Source organism: Chelonoidis abingdonii, chromosome 5 (assembly GCF_003597395.2).
Source record: "Chelonoidis abingdonii isolate Lonesome George chromosome 5, CheloAbing_2.0, whole genome shotgun sequence".
Classification (NCBI taxonomy): domain Eukaryota; kingdom Metazoa; phylum Chordata; order Testudines; family Testudinidae; genus Chelonoidis; species Chelonoidis abingdonii.
The window spans coordinates 89784836-89802351 of record NC_133773.1 but is presented as its reverse complement, the minus strand read 5'-3'; the positions used below and the strand labels follow the sequence as shown (position 1 = coordinate 89802351).

The following is a 17516-nucleotide window of genomic DNA, read 5'->3' as shown; positions in this document are numbered from 1 at the left end:
GCAAGTAAGCGTATTTTCTAAAATACTAATAGAAAAGGAACAAAGAAAGGTCAAGGACAGAACTAATGTTAAGTTGTTTTTTTAGTCATGCAAATATTTGAAGAATGTTTTATGAGATATTTGCCCAAGTTTAATATACACAATGACTTACTGGCTCAGAATAGGACTTCTTTTGATCACTGCTTACTCACTCAAATGCTTTAATGGTTTGGAGGTGCTTTTTGTGATAAACACTGAACTCCATTTAGCAAATTTATCCCTCATATGTCAACCTCCTTCTCACTAGCCTCACAGCACTATCTGAAATTACTGTTCCCTTTTGAGCCAGTACTATGAATATTTTGATTTCTATATCCTTACTATACTTTAATGAAAAATATTGACAATTTCCACTGATTTTTGGAAGAGATGTCTTACATTTGTAGCTTCCTCAAATTTTGTGCAAAGGCCACCATCTTGGCCGAAACATCATGGATTGAATGGAGGATTTCTAGAGCTAAAACCATCAGCTGCTACTGCTGGAGCTACAGATCCTAGTCTCTATAGCTAAGGCTGTAACTGATTTGTATCCTCTGCAGATTAGGCACAAAGGGGAAACTTGTAATACACACTTCATCAGTGGCTTACACTTGGACATCATGTGTGCAAAAATGACATACATCCTATTACAAGGAATTTGGCATACCTTAGGCCCTAATCCTGCAAGCTCCTTTGAATGGGCAATCCCTATGCCCATATGGAATGTTTGCACAAACATTTAGGTCCTCATGCAAACAACCTTTTGGGAGAAACAGTGCTTAATTGTGCACGTGCGTGCACACACACATGCACACACACACACACACTTTCTTATTCATTGCAAGTAAAAAGAAAACTTGAATTCTTCAGTATTTGTTAATAAAATTTTACAAAGCATGTCTTAAATTCATTCTATGGACTGCTAATCACATTCAAGTTATATTCTCAGATACTTGCTAAAATTATTCACCAATTTTCCAGATACTTCAATTCTGTAGTGCAAAGTAAAAGTAGGACTAATTACCTCCTTAGATGCTTAGATCATGGTTCCCATTGAAGTTAAACAGAGCTGCATGTACATTTCTAAAGATTAGTCTAAAGTCAGAAAAATGAGATCTTCTATTTTGATTTTAGATATATGTCACCAAACACCACCACATACAATTATTTTAAATATGGAAAACAGATGTGTATAATAATGTCTTTATAAACACTGGCCTTTTTAAATGTGTTTTTGTAGTATAATATACATAGGCTTGTTTTGTCTTTCCTAATGTCTCATAGTTACATGGATGCAATGGTGTATGCTGTCTCTTTCAGGGCTTGTTAACAATACTGACTTAAGAATGTAAATACATCATATGAGAGTATATGGGGTAGATCACATGTAACTCGATCTTGCTCCCTTCTGAAATCAATATAAATATTGCTATTAGCTTCTATTGGAACAAGACTGGGCTGATGGCTTTGCTTTAAATCGTGCATGGAATATTTCTTCTATCTGTATTCCTGTAGCAAAGTATAATAACTATGTTCTGCAATGTGTTCCAAACTATGTCATGTAGATTTATAGTCATTTCCAAAGCCTTCATATCTATGCAAACCAACAAAGAAGCCATAGAACTCAGAGTGAAAAAAACAACAAAACAAATGTTGAATCACATTTATACAAGAAAAAAAAAATCAAAGAAAATTATCCATTAAGCCTCCACTTTACTAGAATTAATAGAATTCTAGCTCTGCTTGATAAAGATGTGAAACTGATCTGTCCTACCTAAATGTCTGATTTTTTTTCATTATAAAATGCTTTTCTCTACAGAAACGTTTCAGCAAAATACGAATATTCAGGACATTGTATAAAGAAATCAATTAACAAATACATCTGTAAAAAAAGATATTAATGAGTTATACAATAGAATATAAAATCATCTATGCTCTTATATCACGGTCATCACCATAGGATATGGCTAACAGTAATGCTGATAAGTGAGATGATTAACATCTGTCATGATTTATACAGTTGATAACAGAAATTATGTAATTCCATTAGTGACAAGGAACAAGACCCACAGCTAGCCAATGACGGCACTTTGCAATCCTTAATGACTACCCAAAAAAATTGACAGCCAAGAAATAAACAAAGAGCTGTGTGTATGAAGCAGCTAACATAGGGCCTGGGACATGGTTGCTGACAGCAAACCTTGCAGGTGGCTGCAAGGGGATTCACACTTTTCACTCAAGTATGGGACAGATTCTCTGTGGCACCCACTATCTGCTGTCAGAGTGGTAGGATAAAGGAGGTGGTATGGATCCCAGAACCTAGAGAGTTTCTACACCAGGCATTTGATAGAGTAGATCCCAGGCTGTTCTAACATATGTAGACTAGTAATGACCCACCAGGGTTCAGAGTACCCTCCATGCTTCCAACAGATTCCTATGCCAGGCAAGGTTTAATGTAGTATAACTTTAACAGTGACAACCTACAGGATATAATGCATTCCTACAATTAAACAATGCAGCCTGTATTTACAACACATGTCCTTGCTGAGGTGGTTTTACTATGAAGTACTCTGTATAAATAAATTGGTTTTAATTTCCCTCACATCAAAGGGAAAGGGAGCAAAGAGAACAAGGTGAAAGGACTTTGTCCTGTGTGCTTGCTGAAATCTCAAACAATATTCTTCCAACAGATGCAAAATGAGAACAAATCCAGAAATTAGCAATTTTATCTTGTCTCCCCTTCTGTGCAGAGGCAATTTGAAATTCATAGAGAATTTATATCTCAGGAGTAACATACAGATTTTAAGACTATAAAGTGCAGTTACACATCCTGAAACAATCTTATGCAATAAACAATGTAACTAGCTATGATTCAACCACAAGTTACTTTAATCCTTTTTCCTTTCTTTAGGATTTAGTCAACACATGAGAGTTATGTATATGTTACTTTATCTTCAGGGAAAGTGGAATTCTAATATTATATACATACACACTTTGGACATTCTTCATTGCAGAAGAAGTTATTGTATTGGTACACAAGGATTCATGAAAATTTTATTTAAGGCTGTCATGAGCATACAGCTAAGGGTAGCATAAAATCCCTCCTTTACCTGTAAAGGGTTAAGAAGCTCAAATAACCTGGTTGGCACCTGACCAAAAGGACCAACAGAGGGAGAAGATACTTTCAAATCTGTGGGAGAAGGTTTTTGCTTTGTGCTGTGTGTGTGTTGTTCTCTCTGAGATAAAGAGAGACCAAGCAAGTAATCCATCTCTTCGTGAAATGATACAGCTAATATTACAAAAATAGCAAGTAATAGCAAGGAAATGTGTTAGATTATTTTTTGTTTCAGTTTGTGAATTTTCCTTTTGCTAAGATGGAGGTTTATTCCTGTTTTTTTGTAACTTTGAAGTTTTGCTTAGAGGGGAACTCTGTGTTTTAAATCTCATTACCCTGTAAAATTACCTTCCATCTTGATTTTATATGGTGCTTCTTTTACTTTTTTCTTTATTATAAAGTTCTGTTTTTAAGAATCTGATTGGGTTTTTAATGTCCTAAAAACCCAAGGGTCTGGTAACTGCTCACCTTGGTTACCTATTTGGTTGGTATATTATTCTTAAGCCTCCCCAGGAGAAGGGGTGAAGGGCTTGAGGGGATATTTTGGGGGAAACAGGAACTCTGAATGGTCCTTTTCCTGAATCTTTGTCTAACTCACTTGGTGGTGGCAGCAATACCATTCCAGGGCAAGGAATTTGTGCCTTGGGGAAGTTTTTAACCTTAGATGGTGGAATATAAGCTTAGGGGGTCTTTCATGTAGGTCCCCACATCTGTACCCCAGAGTTCAGAATGGGAGGGAACCCTGACAAGGGCTATGTGCAGTAACCATCAGAAAAGAATCTAGAAACACTAGACACTGACGAAAATACAAGGGAAACATGCTTTGCTCCTTCAAGTGCAGAAAAGAGGCACAGAACTATCTAGGGAGATTCTACAGAGACAAAAAGCAGAAAAAGGAAGTCTACGAGAAAGCTTTTGTTCATAACATTAACAAAATTGTATTTGAGAAGAGCTACTCTGTACTATAGAAACATAAATGTGTAAATCTGTTCATTGATTGTTTTACTCCAAACCAGAGAGCAAGAGCAGCTTCACAGAACAACCACGGCCACCGCTAGCATTTGAACTCTGAGACAAAAAGCAATAAAGGAAATCAGGAAATACATATGGCAGCTTGGAATTAATTGTTGAGTTTAACAGTGTAGCAAAGTTCTTCTGTTGACCCTTCCTGTTAGCAAGCATTGGAACCTTGCATAAAGCCAACTGATTCGTCATAGTGTGTGTGAGGCTGCTTATCTCCATCTTAGATGCAACTGGGGTTGGAGTGCTATAAACGAACAGATAAAGGATAAAGATGTCATCTTCCCTTAATCAATAGTCTGATTTCTCAAACATCTCACTAGTGAGGACAGGTGTATCAGTTTTAAGTCATTGTGTTTTCTTGAGTCTAAATAGTCACCACTGTTGGGACATCAAGCTTTGTATATGTGCATAAGGAACCATTTACAGTCTAAGAGAGAGCACTTGTTGGTAAGTCAATGAGCTATGAAACTTATGCTTTTTGAGTGGATAAAAAGTACACTCTTTACTAAAAGTACAGTCACCAGTAGACAAGTACTTCTTTCATAAGCAATAGCCTTTGTTTGCCAAACATCTACATTATTTTTGAGTAGTGGTCAGCACATCCCCAGTAACTTTGAAAATTATGAATGATTTGGACTGATTAGCTGGCATTTAACATCTGCATATTGGAGAATTTTTATGTTTCTATTAAGTAATGCCACTATTCATCCTAAACTGTTTGATCATGCTCCTTTTTTAGGATTATTTAGAAATGCAATGAGCTAACACTGAGACGCTGTCTATCACCCAAGTAAGTAATTAGACCAGCAGAACTGATGATACAGAGATTACTGGATCAAACACAAAATAAATACATCTGGGTGGTCAAAACAATCTGTTATATCGGAAGCAGAGATGCTCCCCCTAATACTGTGATACATGTGGAGAAAAACAAGACAGTACTACATTTTATTTTTGCAAGAAGATAACTTATTCATTGGTAATTCAGAGGTGATTTGCTACTGTAGTTTAACTTTTGATTAAAGCACTAAACACAATTGCTTCTTGTTCTGTACCAGTAAAATGAACTGAAGGCTGATACATTGAAGAAATGAAGGATTTTCTTAATGCTGAACAGTAAACTCAGCACCAAATGTGGATCCAGTTCCAGTCACTGGGAAACTGAAAAAGCATTTGGTGCTTTTCAAAGATTTGTGATGCATTCTATTTAGAAACAACTCCTTTAATACATTTTTCTATCTCTCTCCCTCTCCCCATTATTTACTACTAAAAATAGCCATCAGGCTTTAGTCAGGATCAAGGTGCATTGTACCGACCAGCTTCCGCTCCAAAGAGCTTACAAACTAAATTTGCATGAGTAGAATGCCTTTACAACTGAGCAACAAATAATTGATAGAAGCAATGTTACACATGGAGCATTGCAACTTCTGGGAGTGTAGATTCTTGATTGGGATTATATTGCAAGTCATTAGCTCATTGGTAAATTGAATGAACCTACCAGAAACCAGAAAAGAGCATTTAGTGATTAAAAGTTCTTTTCACCTTTGTAATCTTCTGCACTTTCCGGTATAAACTCAAGTACATCACAAAGACTATGCTCTTATGTTTTCTGACTCAAGGAAAACAAAGTACCAGGAATCTCTCAGAAAAATCTTGTTCTTGGGAGACTTCCAGTAAAATTTTGTAGAATTATAACTGTTTGGATTACTAAGGTAGGCATCCAGGTTTTAGATGTATATCTAAACCAAACCTTTAGAATATCTCCCAGCACTAGGTTGCAGGTCAATTATTATCTTGGACTGTTCCTTAAACAAAGAAGCAGGACCAACAAATGTGGAGTATTTTGTTCTCTTTAGCCACACATGAAAAGACGTTTTTCATACAGAATTCTTTTGTCAAGTTCCCTATTCCTCAAGGCAAGTACACAACCTTATCTTTGAACTGCAAAGGAATGCATCCAATGAGACCCTGTTGTCTCCAGATGGTATTTAATTGAGAGCTATAAAGGTCCTTTCATAGGCTAGTACCTATATTTTGAAAACACAAAGCAAACTAGCTGTTGCCTTACACAAAATAATTGTTGGTTGCTATAAATGACTGATCATGAGATCATTTCCTCTACTATTGAGGTATTATGTTTGACATACAAACATCCACAGATGTGTTGAAGTGTAGGCACAGGATGCTGATGCAAGTGCCTGAGTGAAAGACTTGAGAATAGTGTTATTGCAAAAGTTAAGTGCATTTGAATTATTATGCATGCTGCCTATTTAAACCTATGCCTGGTTGGCATGTATTTCCTAGGGCAAGCATCCAATCAACTGGTAAATTGGCATCACGCTGTCCAAATAGATAGACCTAAGTCTTGGCATCCAACAACCAGTGTATGTTCAATTGTGAATATGAAGGAAAATATCCCAGCCAGGAAAAATCAAAAAAGCTGTTTATCCTCATTTTATGCTTGCAGCTAGATTTATGTTCAATTAAAAATAGCCTTCCTTGCTGTGCAAGGTTTTACTTGGCCTGTTTGAATCATGAAAATGCTGAACCAGGCTGCAGAGGGATTTTTAATGTAATCTTTGTTAGCGCCTTTAATTGTTTGGTGGAGACTGACTCTATACTTCCCTCACACCTTAGATACTACTGCAATAATATTTACAGAAAATATGATTTGAGGTACAATATGGAAGCTAACATCATGTTGGTTATTAATATAATTGTAAAATGCATGTGTTATATTCAATGTTATTAATTCATTCTGTATGATATTACTAGAACATGATTAAGACCAGACAGCCTAGTCTAGGTAAAGGTGATAAACAGGTCTGTTTTAGACAAAGGAATATGGGTTTACCTCAATTTATGTATTAGCAGTAAAGAAAGCCATCAAGCTAATCTGGCAAGGGTTATCCTGATCAGAACTCAGAGAATTAACATGGCTCCTGCACCCCAAAGAGACTCGGGAGAGTGAATCTGCAGTAATCCTTCTTAATTTGTAAGAAAAAAGCATCTCTTTAGAGATATAAAGAGAGAGAGACTCTTTATCCTTCACTTTAGGAGACAAAGAAACCAAGCGATTTGATCTTGGATGAGTCATGGTCTGGCTGACCAGCAAAAGGCTGGAAAGATGACTAAGGGAGAGAAACCATCTGGAACAAATAACTGTATCTTGCTAGATTAAGTTTTAAACTATTAGGTGTATATTTTCCACTTTTTATTTGCTTGTAACCTTTATCTCTTACTAGATATCAGTTAATCCATGCTCTATAGTTAATTTGTTTGGTTTTGATTATAAATCATCCGTGCAGTGTAAGTTGAGTAAAAAGTGTGTGCTTCTAGAAAGCTGACAGGTTGAGGTGTTTAACTGCGTCTGAACCGGGCTGTGAGGGTCCAGTGAGAGGTTGGATTTGGGAGGGAAAAATTTGAGGCTGGAATGGTACTAAAGCTCAACTGCAAAAGATAAGCAGGTTGGGCAAAGCCAGGGTGAGGCTTGTGGGCTGCTAGTGTCACAGCTCTGGACCAAAGCTGCAGAACCACAAGACACCGAGGGTTATTAGACAAACTAACCAAATCCCTTACTGGCCTGGGACCCCAAAAAATCTGAGTCTATTCATTGCTTGGCTGGCTTGGTAAGGTATCCAGCATTTCTGGAGGATTCTGCATGCTACCAGCATCCATGATACTTTGTCAAAACACCACCCATAAAAATTAAACATATTACTTCAGTTTTTAACATTTATTTACATTTAAAGTTGTGCAACTCCATAATGATGGAGGGGTGAAAGTGAGTTGGTAAACACTAAACATCTCCTCACAAATGATGATATCTTTTGTTCATGCTATATGCATGACTACTGCAATGAATAAGAGTCAAAGCCCACCTTGCAAGCAAACATTGCCCACATCACAGCAGTCAAAAATTGCCAATGTTTTATTGGAAATTGCAAATGACTGCGGTGATGTGAATGGGATATCTGGGAATTAGATTATGGGGAGGGGGGACTATAAGCAAAATAGACAAAGCATTTCACTTCTTAAACTCCAGTTGGAATTGAGACCAGATTTCCCATTCCCAGATTTGGGAAACATAGGCAGAAGCTGATATACGGGAGCATCTTAGAAGAAGGTGGGGGGCAGGATACTGGTTGTCTCTTTATGCTGATTCAAAGGGCTGGGAAAGAGCTCAAACCACTGGCTGGTGGAACATTAGTGGAGGAATTACAATGAAGCCCTATGGCTTGTTCTCCTTCCTCATAGTTCATTTTCCTCCACAATGTCCTATTAAATGTCTAGGTCAGCTACAATGTTAACATTTCTGAAATGTACAGACTAAGAATACACTGAACCAAAACACAGCTCCTCTTAGGTTTTGAAGGCCATCACTTGAAGATGTTACACAATCAAGACAACAACATGGAATGAAGGGCAATTTCAATATTAAAATTAAAATGGAAAAGCTAAGTCTCAATGTTATGAGAGATCTGCTATAATGACATGAAAATGTAAAAATAGGTTAAATGTTTTTATTATCACCAAAACTTAAAAATACATATATATTGTGTAATTCAAATCAGGAAATATCTACAGGACAGTGTCCAGATAATATATTCATAAATTATAGCAGTGCACTTTTCTTCTTCTTTTTTTTTTTTAAAGGAGTATTCACACTTTTCTGTGAATGCCTTCAGTCATATAGGAAGGACCCTTTACTTTCTTTTGTCAGCTTTTCTCCAGCTTTGTCCCTTTATCTGAGGCTTTTTACAGCTCTTCTTTCATTTCCTTATAGGCCTTTCCTTGCAGGATCTAAGCTTCAACTTAGTATGATAGCCATTATATTGGCCAACACAAGGAATTGAAGTGGGGACCTCCTGAGCTAAAAGCACAATCTGCTACAGCTTTAGCTAAAGAGATGTTCCAACATAGAACTGTAACAGATTTACATGCACACACACACGGTTACATTATTCTTTTAAAAATGGGAGGTGACTGGTTAATTCAAAGCCAACATAGTGACAATTTCTGGATCAGAAATACAGCAACGTGTTGGTCACTCACCATCTTCTAAAAAACTGATTGTAAAGAAACTCAGAGGCAGAGTCACAATTTAAACTACTTTGAAAAGTTTGAAGTTGTTTATCTAGATAAAAGGGATTAATTGCTGCTTTTAACAAACCATAGATTATAAATTACATGAAATAGTGTATACGTTGTACCTGAACAACTCTAATATGTATGTTAACTCAGCTACGTGTTCCAGTGTGATAATCAGATCTTCAAGTCAATTCCTCAATTCTCATTGCTCTCAGACACATATGTAATTCTTTAGATCTTAAGCTTAAATCAATATGAATAAACCATGTCCCATTCTTAGTTTAACATCATGGCTACTTCTGCTATGCATGTTAAAAGTCCAGCCAGCATGGATTTTACCACTACCACTGTTTATTTTTTTAACCTTGAAAATCATCCAGCGAATTTTGGTTATATTGATGAACAGGCATTTTCCATCAAGATTAATAAAAATTATATCTATACACTAACCTGGTCATTTTAAAGATGCTTTGAGAACAACTAAGTCAGTCAAAAACCAGTAGGAGAGCACTTCAATCTCCCTGGACACTCAATACCAGACCTTAAATGAAGCCATGCTTCAACAAAAAAATTCAAAAACAGACTTCAACAAGAAACTGCAGAACTGGAATTAATTTGCAAACTGGACACCATCAAATTAGGCCTGAATAGAGACTGGCAGTGGCTGGGTCACTACAAAAATGTAATTTTCCCTCTGTTGACACTCACACCTTCTTGTCAACTGTTGGGAATGGGCCACTTCCACCCTAACTGAATTGGCTTTGTTAGCACTAACCCCCCCACTTGGTAAGGCAACTCCTATATTTTCATGTGCTGTATATTTATACCTGCTTACTGTATTTTCCACTTCATGTATCTGATGAAGTGGGTTATAGCCCACGAAAGCTTATACCCAAATAAATTTGTTAGTCTCTAAGGTGACACAAGGACCCCTCATTGTTTTTGCTGAGACAGACTAACATGGCTACCCCTCCGAAATCAGTGAAATACTAATATGCTAGAAAATTTAAATAGATAAGATTGGAGCTAACAGTACTGAGCTAAAATGTCAAAACATATAATTTATCTGAAAAATTTAGTCTTATTTGCTCACGAATGCCCATGAATAGAATAGATTTTTCAGATTTACAAATTAGAGTTTTCTGAACAATTTTTTGGGAGGATTTTCTATCACTGACTTCACAGTGTTTGATACAAAGCGATTTCATGTGGGCGTTTAACTGTGAAGAGTTCAACCACATCCTTTACTGATAGGAATCCATTCCCTGTCATGCTCTCACACATGGACAAGTGCAATAGTAAGATTTATGATATTTCTTAAATTATGTATCATAAATAAATGAAATACTACAGTGACTAACAATATTTTCAAATTATAAAATATACAAAATTTGAGTAGGAACAGTCATTCAGAATTAGAAGATCATAACCCACAGTTAAGATTTAGATTTATAAACCCTGTTTTCTGTAACAGGCTAACCAGATGATATGTCATGAATATATATAAATGTTTGGCATGAGAAAATAATCAGTCCCAAAACTGTATACATCACCAAACAAAGCTATTACACATTCCACCATGTGAAGAATAAAGGTTAATAATCCAGTGTCAACAATGATGTACTATATACAAATGCTGGTAAAAATGATATACTAATAGAACCACCATAAAGTAAAATGATTCTTCCAGTCTACCTTGGTACAGAATCTTGTGACAACATTTCTTATTTAAACAAGCTGGATGTGTTTGGGCAGATATGGGTTTGCATTTATGGGACAGTAAATGCAATAATGAAAGCCAAATATAATGCTGGTAGATCAGTAACAACCTGCACAAATCACACATTATTTTCTGCATTTAAATGTCATGATGGGGTGATCTTTTCTTCTTCTGATGCTATTAATTGCTTAATTGAATACAAGAGTAAGGACAGGTGAAAAATATAAAATTATTTTTACTCTTAACAGGAGGATTAAAGATTAACTCACGTGTCAACTAAATTTAATCTAATTGGATTTGTAATATTTCAGGACTGTGAAAAATCCACACTGTAGATTTTTGAACTGCAATATCCAGCATAGTCGTGAAAGACAGCATTTAGGTATAAAGTGTATTACACTTCAGTTATTATCTTAGTGAAATCATTAAGCTCCCATTCATTTAATTATATTAGCCACATGCATACTGCTAAAACTACTAAACCAAAGGCTTCAGTCTGCTAAATAGTAAGCAGAAGCACTGAAACAGATAGATTTGCATTGTGCACTAAATGTGGGATTTGATTCTATATTCCATTACAAGTTATTAACTTTCCAGTAAAGCTTCTATATGTTTTGTTCCCCAAAAGTGAAGCTGAATGCAAGGTAAGTTAAACAAGAGAAACTTTATTAAAGCCTGTGGACTTCTCTTTCCATGTGGCTGAGCTGTCCTTTAACCTAACTCCCTGCATTCCCTATTCCTCCGGTGACATTTCACAGTTCCACTGACCATAATATATCTTCCCTGTTTTACAAACATTTTAAATATACAATTAAACACAAAATACACCTCTATCCTAATATAACGGTGTCCTCGGGAGTCAAAAAAAAATCTTACCGTGTCATAGGTGAAACCACATTATATTGAACTTACTTCAATCTGCCAGAGCACGCAGAGCCACCCCTCCTGGAGCACTGCTTTACCACATAATCCAAATTTGTGTTACAACACAACCTGATATATCAGGGTAGAGGAGTAATTGACACGCAGACTCCAGGTTCTGTCTCTTCTGCCAGAGGTTGTTAGCACACAGCTAAGTTGGTGTTTCATCTTTACTACAGAATCATGTGGTTGCGTAGTTTTTGAGATAGTTTGGTCTTCTGAAAGGTGAATGACAGAGGCTCTGGAGCCAGTTCCTCTTGTGAGGATCTAGCCAACAGAGAAATCAGAAGGAGTAGGCTTATGAGTTGTGAGGAGCATCCGTCTTCAGGGCCAGTAGGTTCTTTGCTAAACTGCTGTACACTATTGCCTGCTTTCACGGGTTGTTGGCCATCTCTTCTTGGTGGATTCTCCATCCTTCCGGATGCAGCAGGCCTCCACTCACTGGTGGGCAGATCGTGGTAACAGAGTCTCTTTCTGCTGGTGGTTGTCACACCCTGCTATCAAGGAGCAGAGATGTGTATTCATTCCTGGCTGGTAAATATATTCTCAAGTCTGTATAAGAGATCTGTCAATGCCAAGGTGTGGGGCCTGTATTTTTTGCACGACATGCTTATGGAATGAGGTGAAGACAACAACAACTTCCTGTCCTCAAAATATGATTCTATCCTGCACACTCAACTAATCTTTAATTTGAAAATATGGTTCTGCTCCTACCGGAACCTTGGCTCTTGTCTTCTGGCCACCCTGTTCTTATTCTTTTGACTGCTTGCAATTGGGCTTTTCCATAGCCTCTGATTTCCACCAGCTTCAGAGTTGAAACCAGGAGACAGTGCAGCATGGATTCAATGTCCTGATCACCTTCCTCCAGCGCGCTGATGCTGGGTACATATGGGTACAACATCTGATCTCCCTGGTAGTGTTGGAGCTGCACCAAGATATGTTGCAAGAAGGGGCTTTGCAACTGTTTCTAGATTGTGTTTCTAGGGGTGTCTCAGCTTATTGCACTATTATTGGCTATAGGTGTACTGATAGAACCCACCCCCAGTCCAAAACCATAGCCAGAAGCTCTTTCTATTTTGTTCAGTCCCTGACTAGGTCTGCTGGCATAAGTGACTGGCTGCTTCTGCAAAAGAGCTATACCCAATCCTCTCTTATGCACTACACTGGAGTGGCAGTCTGTCTCCTGGCTGGTAGTACATCAGGACAGGGGCATCCATTATCCTTGTGAGCTGACAGACACTTGTATAGGAGCTGACATATGGGTTCCTCTATTGCAGCCAAGTGTGGACAGAAAGTATCTCATTCCTATAAAAGCGCTGTATCCCTTCAGGAGTGCAGGAACAAATTGTATGAGGCGTGCTGAGAGCCACTGAACCAAACTGTAAATCCTGTATATGATGAAAACCACTTTAAGCCAGGGGGTGCAGCACACTCTGCACTTGATTCCAGCACCTATGTACCCCTTTCACATTTACTAGAGCTGGAATGTCTGATTGTCTTCATTTTGATGGGACCGGCTCTCTATCCCTCTGATGTGAGCAGATGTTTAATGTATGTCACCTCATGCTGTTTGAGTCACATTTTATCTACATTCAGTTTTTATGTTCTTGTCCCTGCATCGCTTTAGAAAAGCTTGTCATTTCCTGTCATGGTCTCATTCAGCTTCTGTATTATGGCTTCTTTCACCTACAATGAGGATGAGGATATCTGCAATTTTTTTCACCCCAAGGAGTCCTTACAATACTTGAGTCTTCTCTAGAAGACTTCTGACACAGCATGCATAGCTATCTGTAGCGACCAAATGTTGCACAGGTTGTCAGCATACTGACTCTTTAACCAGACCTATGCATCAAAACCCATTCCTCACGCCACAGACCATATAGGTTTTGGATTAGGAAAATTCTAGCAAGATTTGATCTATTGTGGGCAGTGGATATTTTCAATGACGGTTTCAGTGGCTTTGGGTCTATGCAGATGAACAACGTACCTTATGACATCTTCACCACCACCAGGCTGCACTAGCCTCTGCAAGCCCTATGATACTCCTGTTTTACATACTTTTGAACTCCTTGGCCCACTGGACTACATAGTACCATAAGACTCTTTCTTTGCATGCTTACTACCAGATCAGATCCATGATTTGTATGGCTGTATTCCCAAGAAAGGTCTGGGGTGCTTACCATCCACCACCAACAACTTCAATTGGTACCATCTGTTACTTCTCAGATTAGTTACAATGAGGTCACATTTTCCTTTGGGTTCCAGTGTGTTCTTATTTTACATTATGACTGCCTTTTGTAATGGGTGTACAAGTCCAACTCACTACACAGGAGGCCTCAGTATTCAGCTGAAATCTCAAAAGCCGGGTTCCTATTAACATGGTTCCATGCATGGAGGATGGGACTATCCCTTGTTGCTTCTTGACCTGACCCTTTGAGCTGATATGCCCTCTGAGCCCAGGAGAGTCCGACGATGTTACCACCACTAGTAACATCATGATTTAAAGACTTCAAGGTGCAGAGACTCCTCCAGCAAGTGACCCATGACCCACACTGCAGAGGAAGGCAAAAACTCCCCAGGGCCTCTGCCAATCTGCCCTGGAGGAAAATTCCTTCCTGACCCCAAATATGGCAATCAGCTAAACCCTGAGCAGGTGGGCAAGACTCACCAGCCAGACACCTAGGAACGAATTCTCTGTAGTAACTCAGATCACACCCCATCTAACATCCCATCACAGGCCATTGGGCATATTTACTGGTAACAGTCAAAGATCAATTAATTGCCAAAATTAGGCTATCCTATCATACCATCCCCTCCATAAACTTATCAAGCTCAGTCTTGAAACCAGATAGGTCTTTGGCCTCCACTGCTCCCCTTGGAAGGCTGTTCCAGAACTTCACTACTCTGACGTTTAGAAACCTTCGTCTAACTTCAAGTCTAAATTTCCTGATGGCCAGTTTATATCCATTTGTTCTTGTGTCCACATTGATACTGAACTTAAATAATTCCTCTCCCTCAATGGTATCTATCCCTCTGATATATTTATAGAGAGCAATCATATCTCCCCCTCTTCAAGATGGTTCAACGTTGCCACATTCCTTGTAATGCTGTCCTACTTGGGGCATCTTCTCCTTTATCTGCTCTTGCTGTCTCACGCACTAAAAACATCTTGCTATCTTCATGGAATACAACTGCTTTCCTTTCCTGCTGTCTCACCCAACCAGGACCGGCACCAGGGTTTCTGACGCCCTAGGCGCACGGCCATTTTGCCGCCCCCCGCAGCTCCACTGGAGTTGCTGCAGCGATGGCTGCGGATGGTCTGCTGGTCTAAAGGCTCCGGTGGACCTGCCGCTGTCACGACTACGGCAGCTCTGCTGGACCTTCACAGCAGTGGACCGTCCGCCAACATCACTGTGGTAGGTCCCCCGGACCTGTGTGCCGCCCCCCTCCCCAGAAAAATAGTGTCCCCCCAAAATTCTGGTGCTCTAGACCATTGCCTAGGTCACCTAAATGGTAGCATCAGCCCTGCACCCAACATGTAGTCCTGGGGATGTGATGCGCCTTCAAGGGATTTCATCTTTCCTCTCACCTTTCCACTGCATGCCCCATATCTAAGCATCTGTTTAATGTGAGATTGCCTTCCCAGAGCAAGCGCTCCCAGAGGGGATGATCCCAAGTGCCACAGACCATCCGGTCCCAAATTAGGGAGTCTGTCAAGACTCCAACATTGCATGTAGCAGCCACTGTTTGTAAGGCAGTAACATGGAGTCTGTCCCCTCCCCTTTAGATTGTTCTCTAGGGAAAACCTGTGTCACTCCACAGTTTTGTCCTGCTTTGGGGACCAATAGATCCCCGGGGCTCCTAGAATTGCTGGGAGACTTGAGGCAGTGTGTGGTTCACAAAGGTGCAGATCTCTCCGCCTTGCTCCCCAAGAAGATAAACTCATAGTTTTAGTTTTAATTTCCTGTTGTTGCTGTCCTCCTGCATGACCAGGTCTGTGTACAGCTCAAACTCCTCCTCCACCAGGTACATCACTGGACTAGGTTTCTGTCTGCAAAATCCAGACCGCATTACATGACTCATTCTGCCAGCTGCTACACTTCAGAGAATTCCCTGATCAGACATTGCCAGCAGATTTTATTTGCAAAGAATGAAACTGAAGCAGGTAAAATTGAACAACTGGAACTTTATAAACCCTGTGTCCAGCTGGCTGACATAATTCCCCTCATTCCCCGTTCCCTTGGTTTCCCATGAATAGCAGTTCCTCCAGGGAACGTGCCCTCTATGACTCATGACTCCAGTTCCACTGATCATTTTACATTAGGCATAGAAAGAACAGTTTTGATATTTTAGTTTTCGAATACTTAAAATTCTAAAATTAGGTAGTTCTGTGGTAGGCTGTAGTCCTAAAAGCCAAGTCAGTCCCAGGTACAAAGGTGTTTCTTTAGAATATTTCATCAGTATGGCCTTTTCTGCCCTGGCCTCAGTAGGGTACAATGTATCATCAAAACAAGCATACAGGGGAATTCTTATGCATTTTAAATACATCTTTATAACTGATTTAAATATCCTTTAGTTGTATTTTTAACATCCCCTCAATTTGGCTTATCTGAATAAGTATGTTGCATCATCTCAAGCAACATCTGTAAACACATTTAAAATATTTATATATGCTTTAAGCAGATTTCATAGATTTACAGAGACAAGAAAGTCACTAAGTCTTCCTACAGTAGAGTGATATGTTGTGATCCATAAAACACCTTGACATATTTACATGAATAATGAAGCCAATTAGTTGTTAAAATGCCCATTTTCCAGTTTCACGTGATGTAAACTGACAAGTCATTTTTCCTAATTTTCAGTATCAACAAACAAATCAAAAACTGTAACCTTCCATTTTTAATTAAGCAATACATCTATAATGTTCCATCATGTATGTGTAATGTGTAGCTGAGAGTTTAGTAGAATCTCATTAAAAATAACTTTTACATTGAAGAATAAATCAATCTGCACTGAAAAAAGGACATGAAGATAAAGAGATGTAAAATCATGGTGGTACTTACCACTGTGAAATTCATAACCTTCAAAATCCATATTGTCATTGCTAAGTTAACAATCATGGTAACCAACAGCAGAAGGACAAAGAAGTATAAGCACCTCTTTCGCCATCCATAAATTCCCACTGGATAAAGTTGTGGATTTTCAATCCTTGGCAGGCTGTTCTGCTGTGTTGCCAGTATATACTGTTCTCGTGTCATCTGGGGGGAAAAGAAAATAAATGAGAAAGAAAATGAAAAATCTTGATAGATTTTCTTCTATGAAGATTATCTGAATAGGTTTCCAAAAACATCATATTATAGCCACTGAACTGTGTTAAAAAAAATTGCATTGAGCCAAATACTACTACATCAATTTGTTTGAGCTAGGCTTTTACTACCCACGTTGTGATTTTTAGCTATTTGCTGCTCCATGATATAAAGCATTCTTTTTCTTATCATGGATTATAAAGTGACTAATAGAGTAACAGATGTGATTATAACCAAGTCAGGCTACAAGTTTCAGTAGTATGTGGAAAAAAGGGGAAACAGGAGAAAAAAGTGTAGAAAAGAAAAGAGACCATATGTGCTT

The 17516-nt window shown here is 38.5% G+C and overlaps 1 protein-coding gene across 3 annotated transcripts in view; it reads right to left on the bottom strand.

The window, feature by feature from the left end:
- Window positions 1–17146, bottom strand: part of SGCZ (sarcoglycan zeta) — a 392280-nt gene extending 375134 nt beyond the window's left edge. For all 3 annotated transcript variants that reach the window (XM_032799005.1, XM_032799007.1, XM_032799006.1), the window contains exon 1: window positions 16952–17146. In XM_032799005.1, the coding sequence (XP_032654896.1) occupies window positions 16952–17146 (195 nt within the window). The remainder of the gene's footprint in view (window positions 1–16951) is intronic.
- Window positions 17147–17516: the final 370 nt, after the last annotated feature.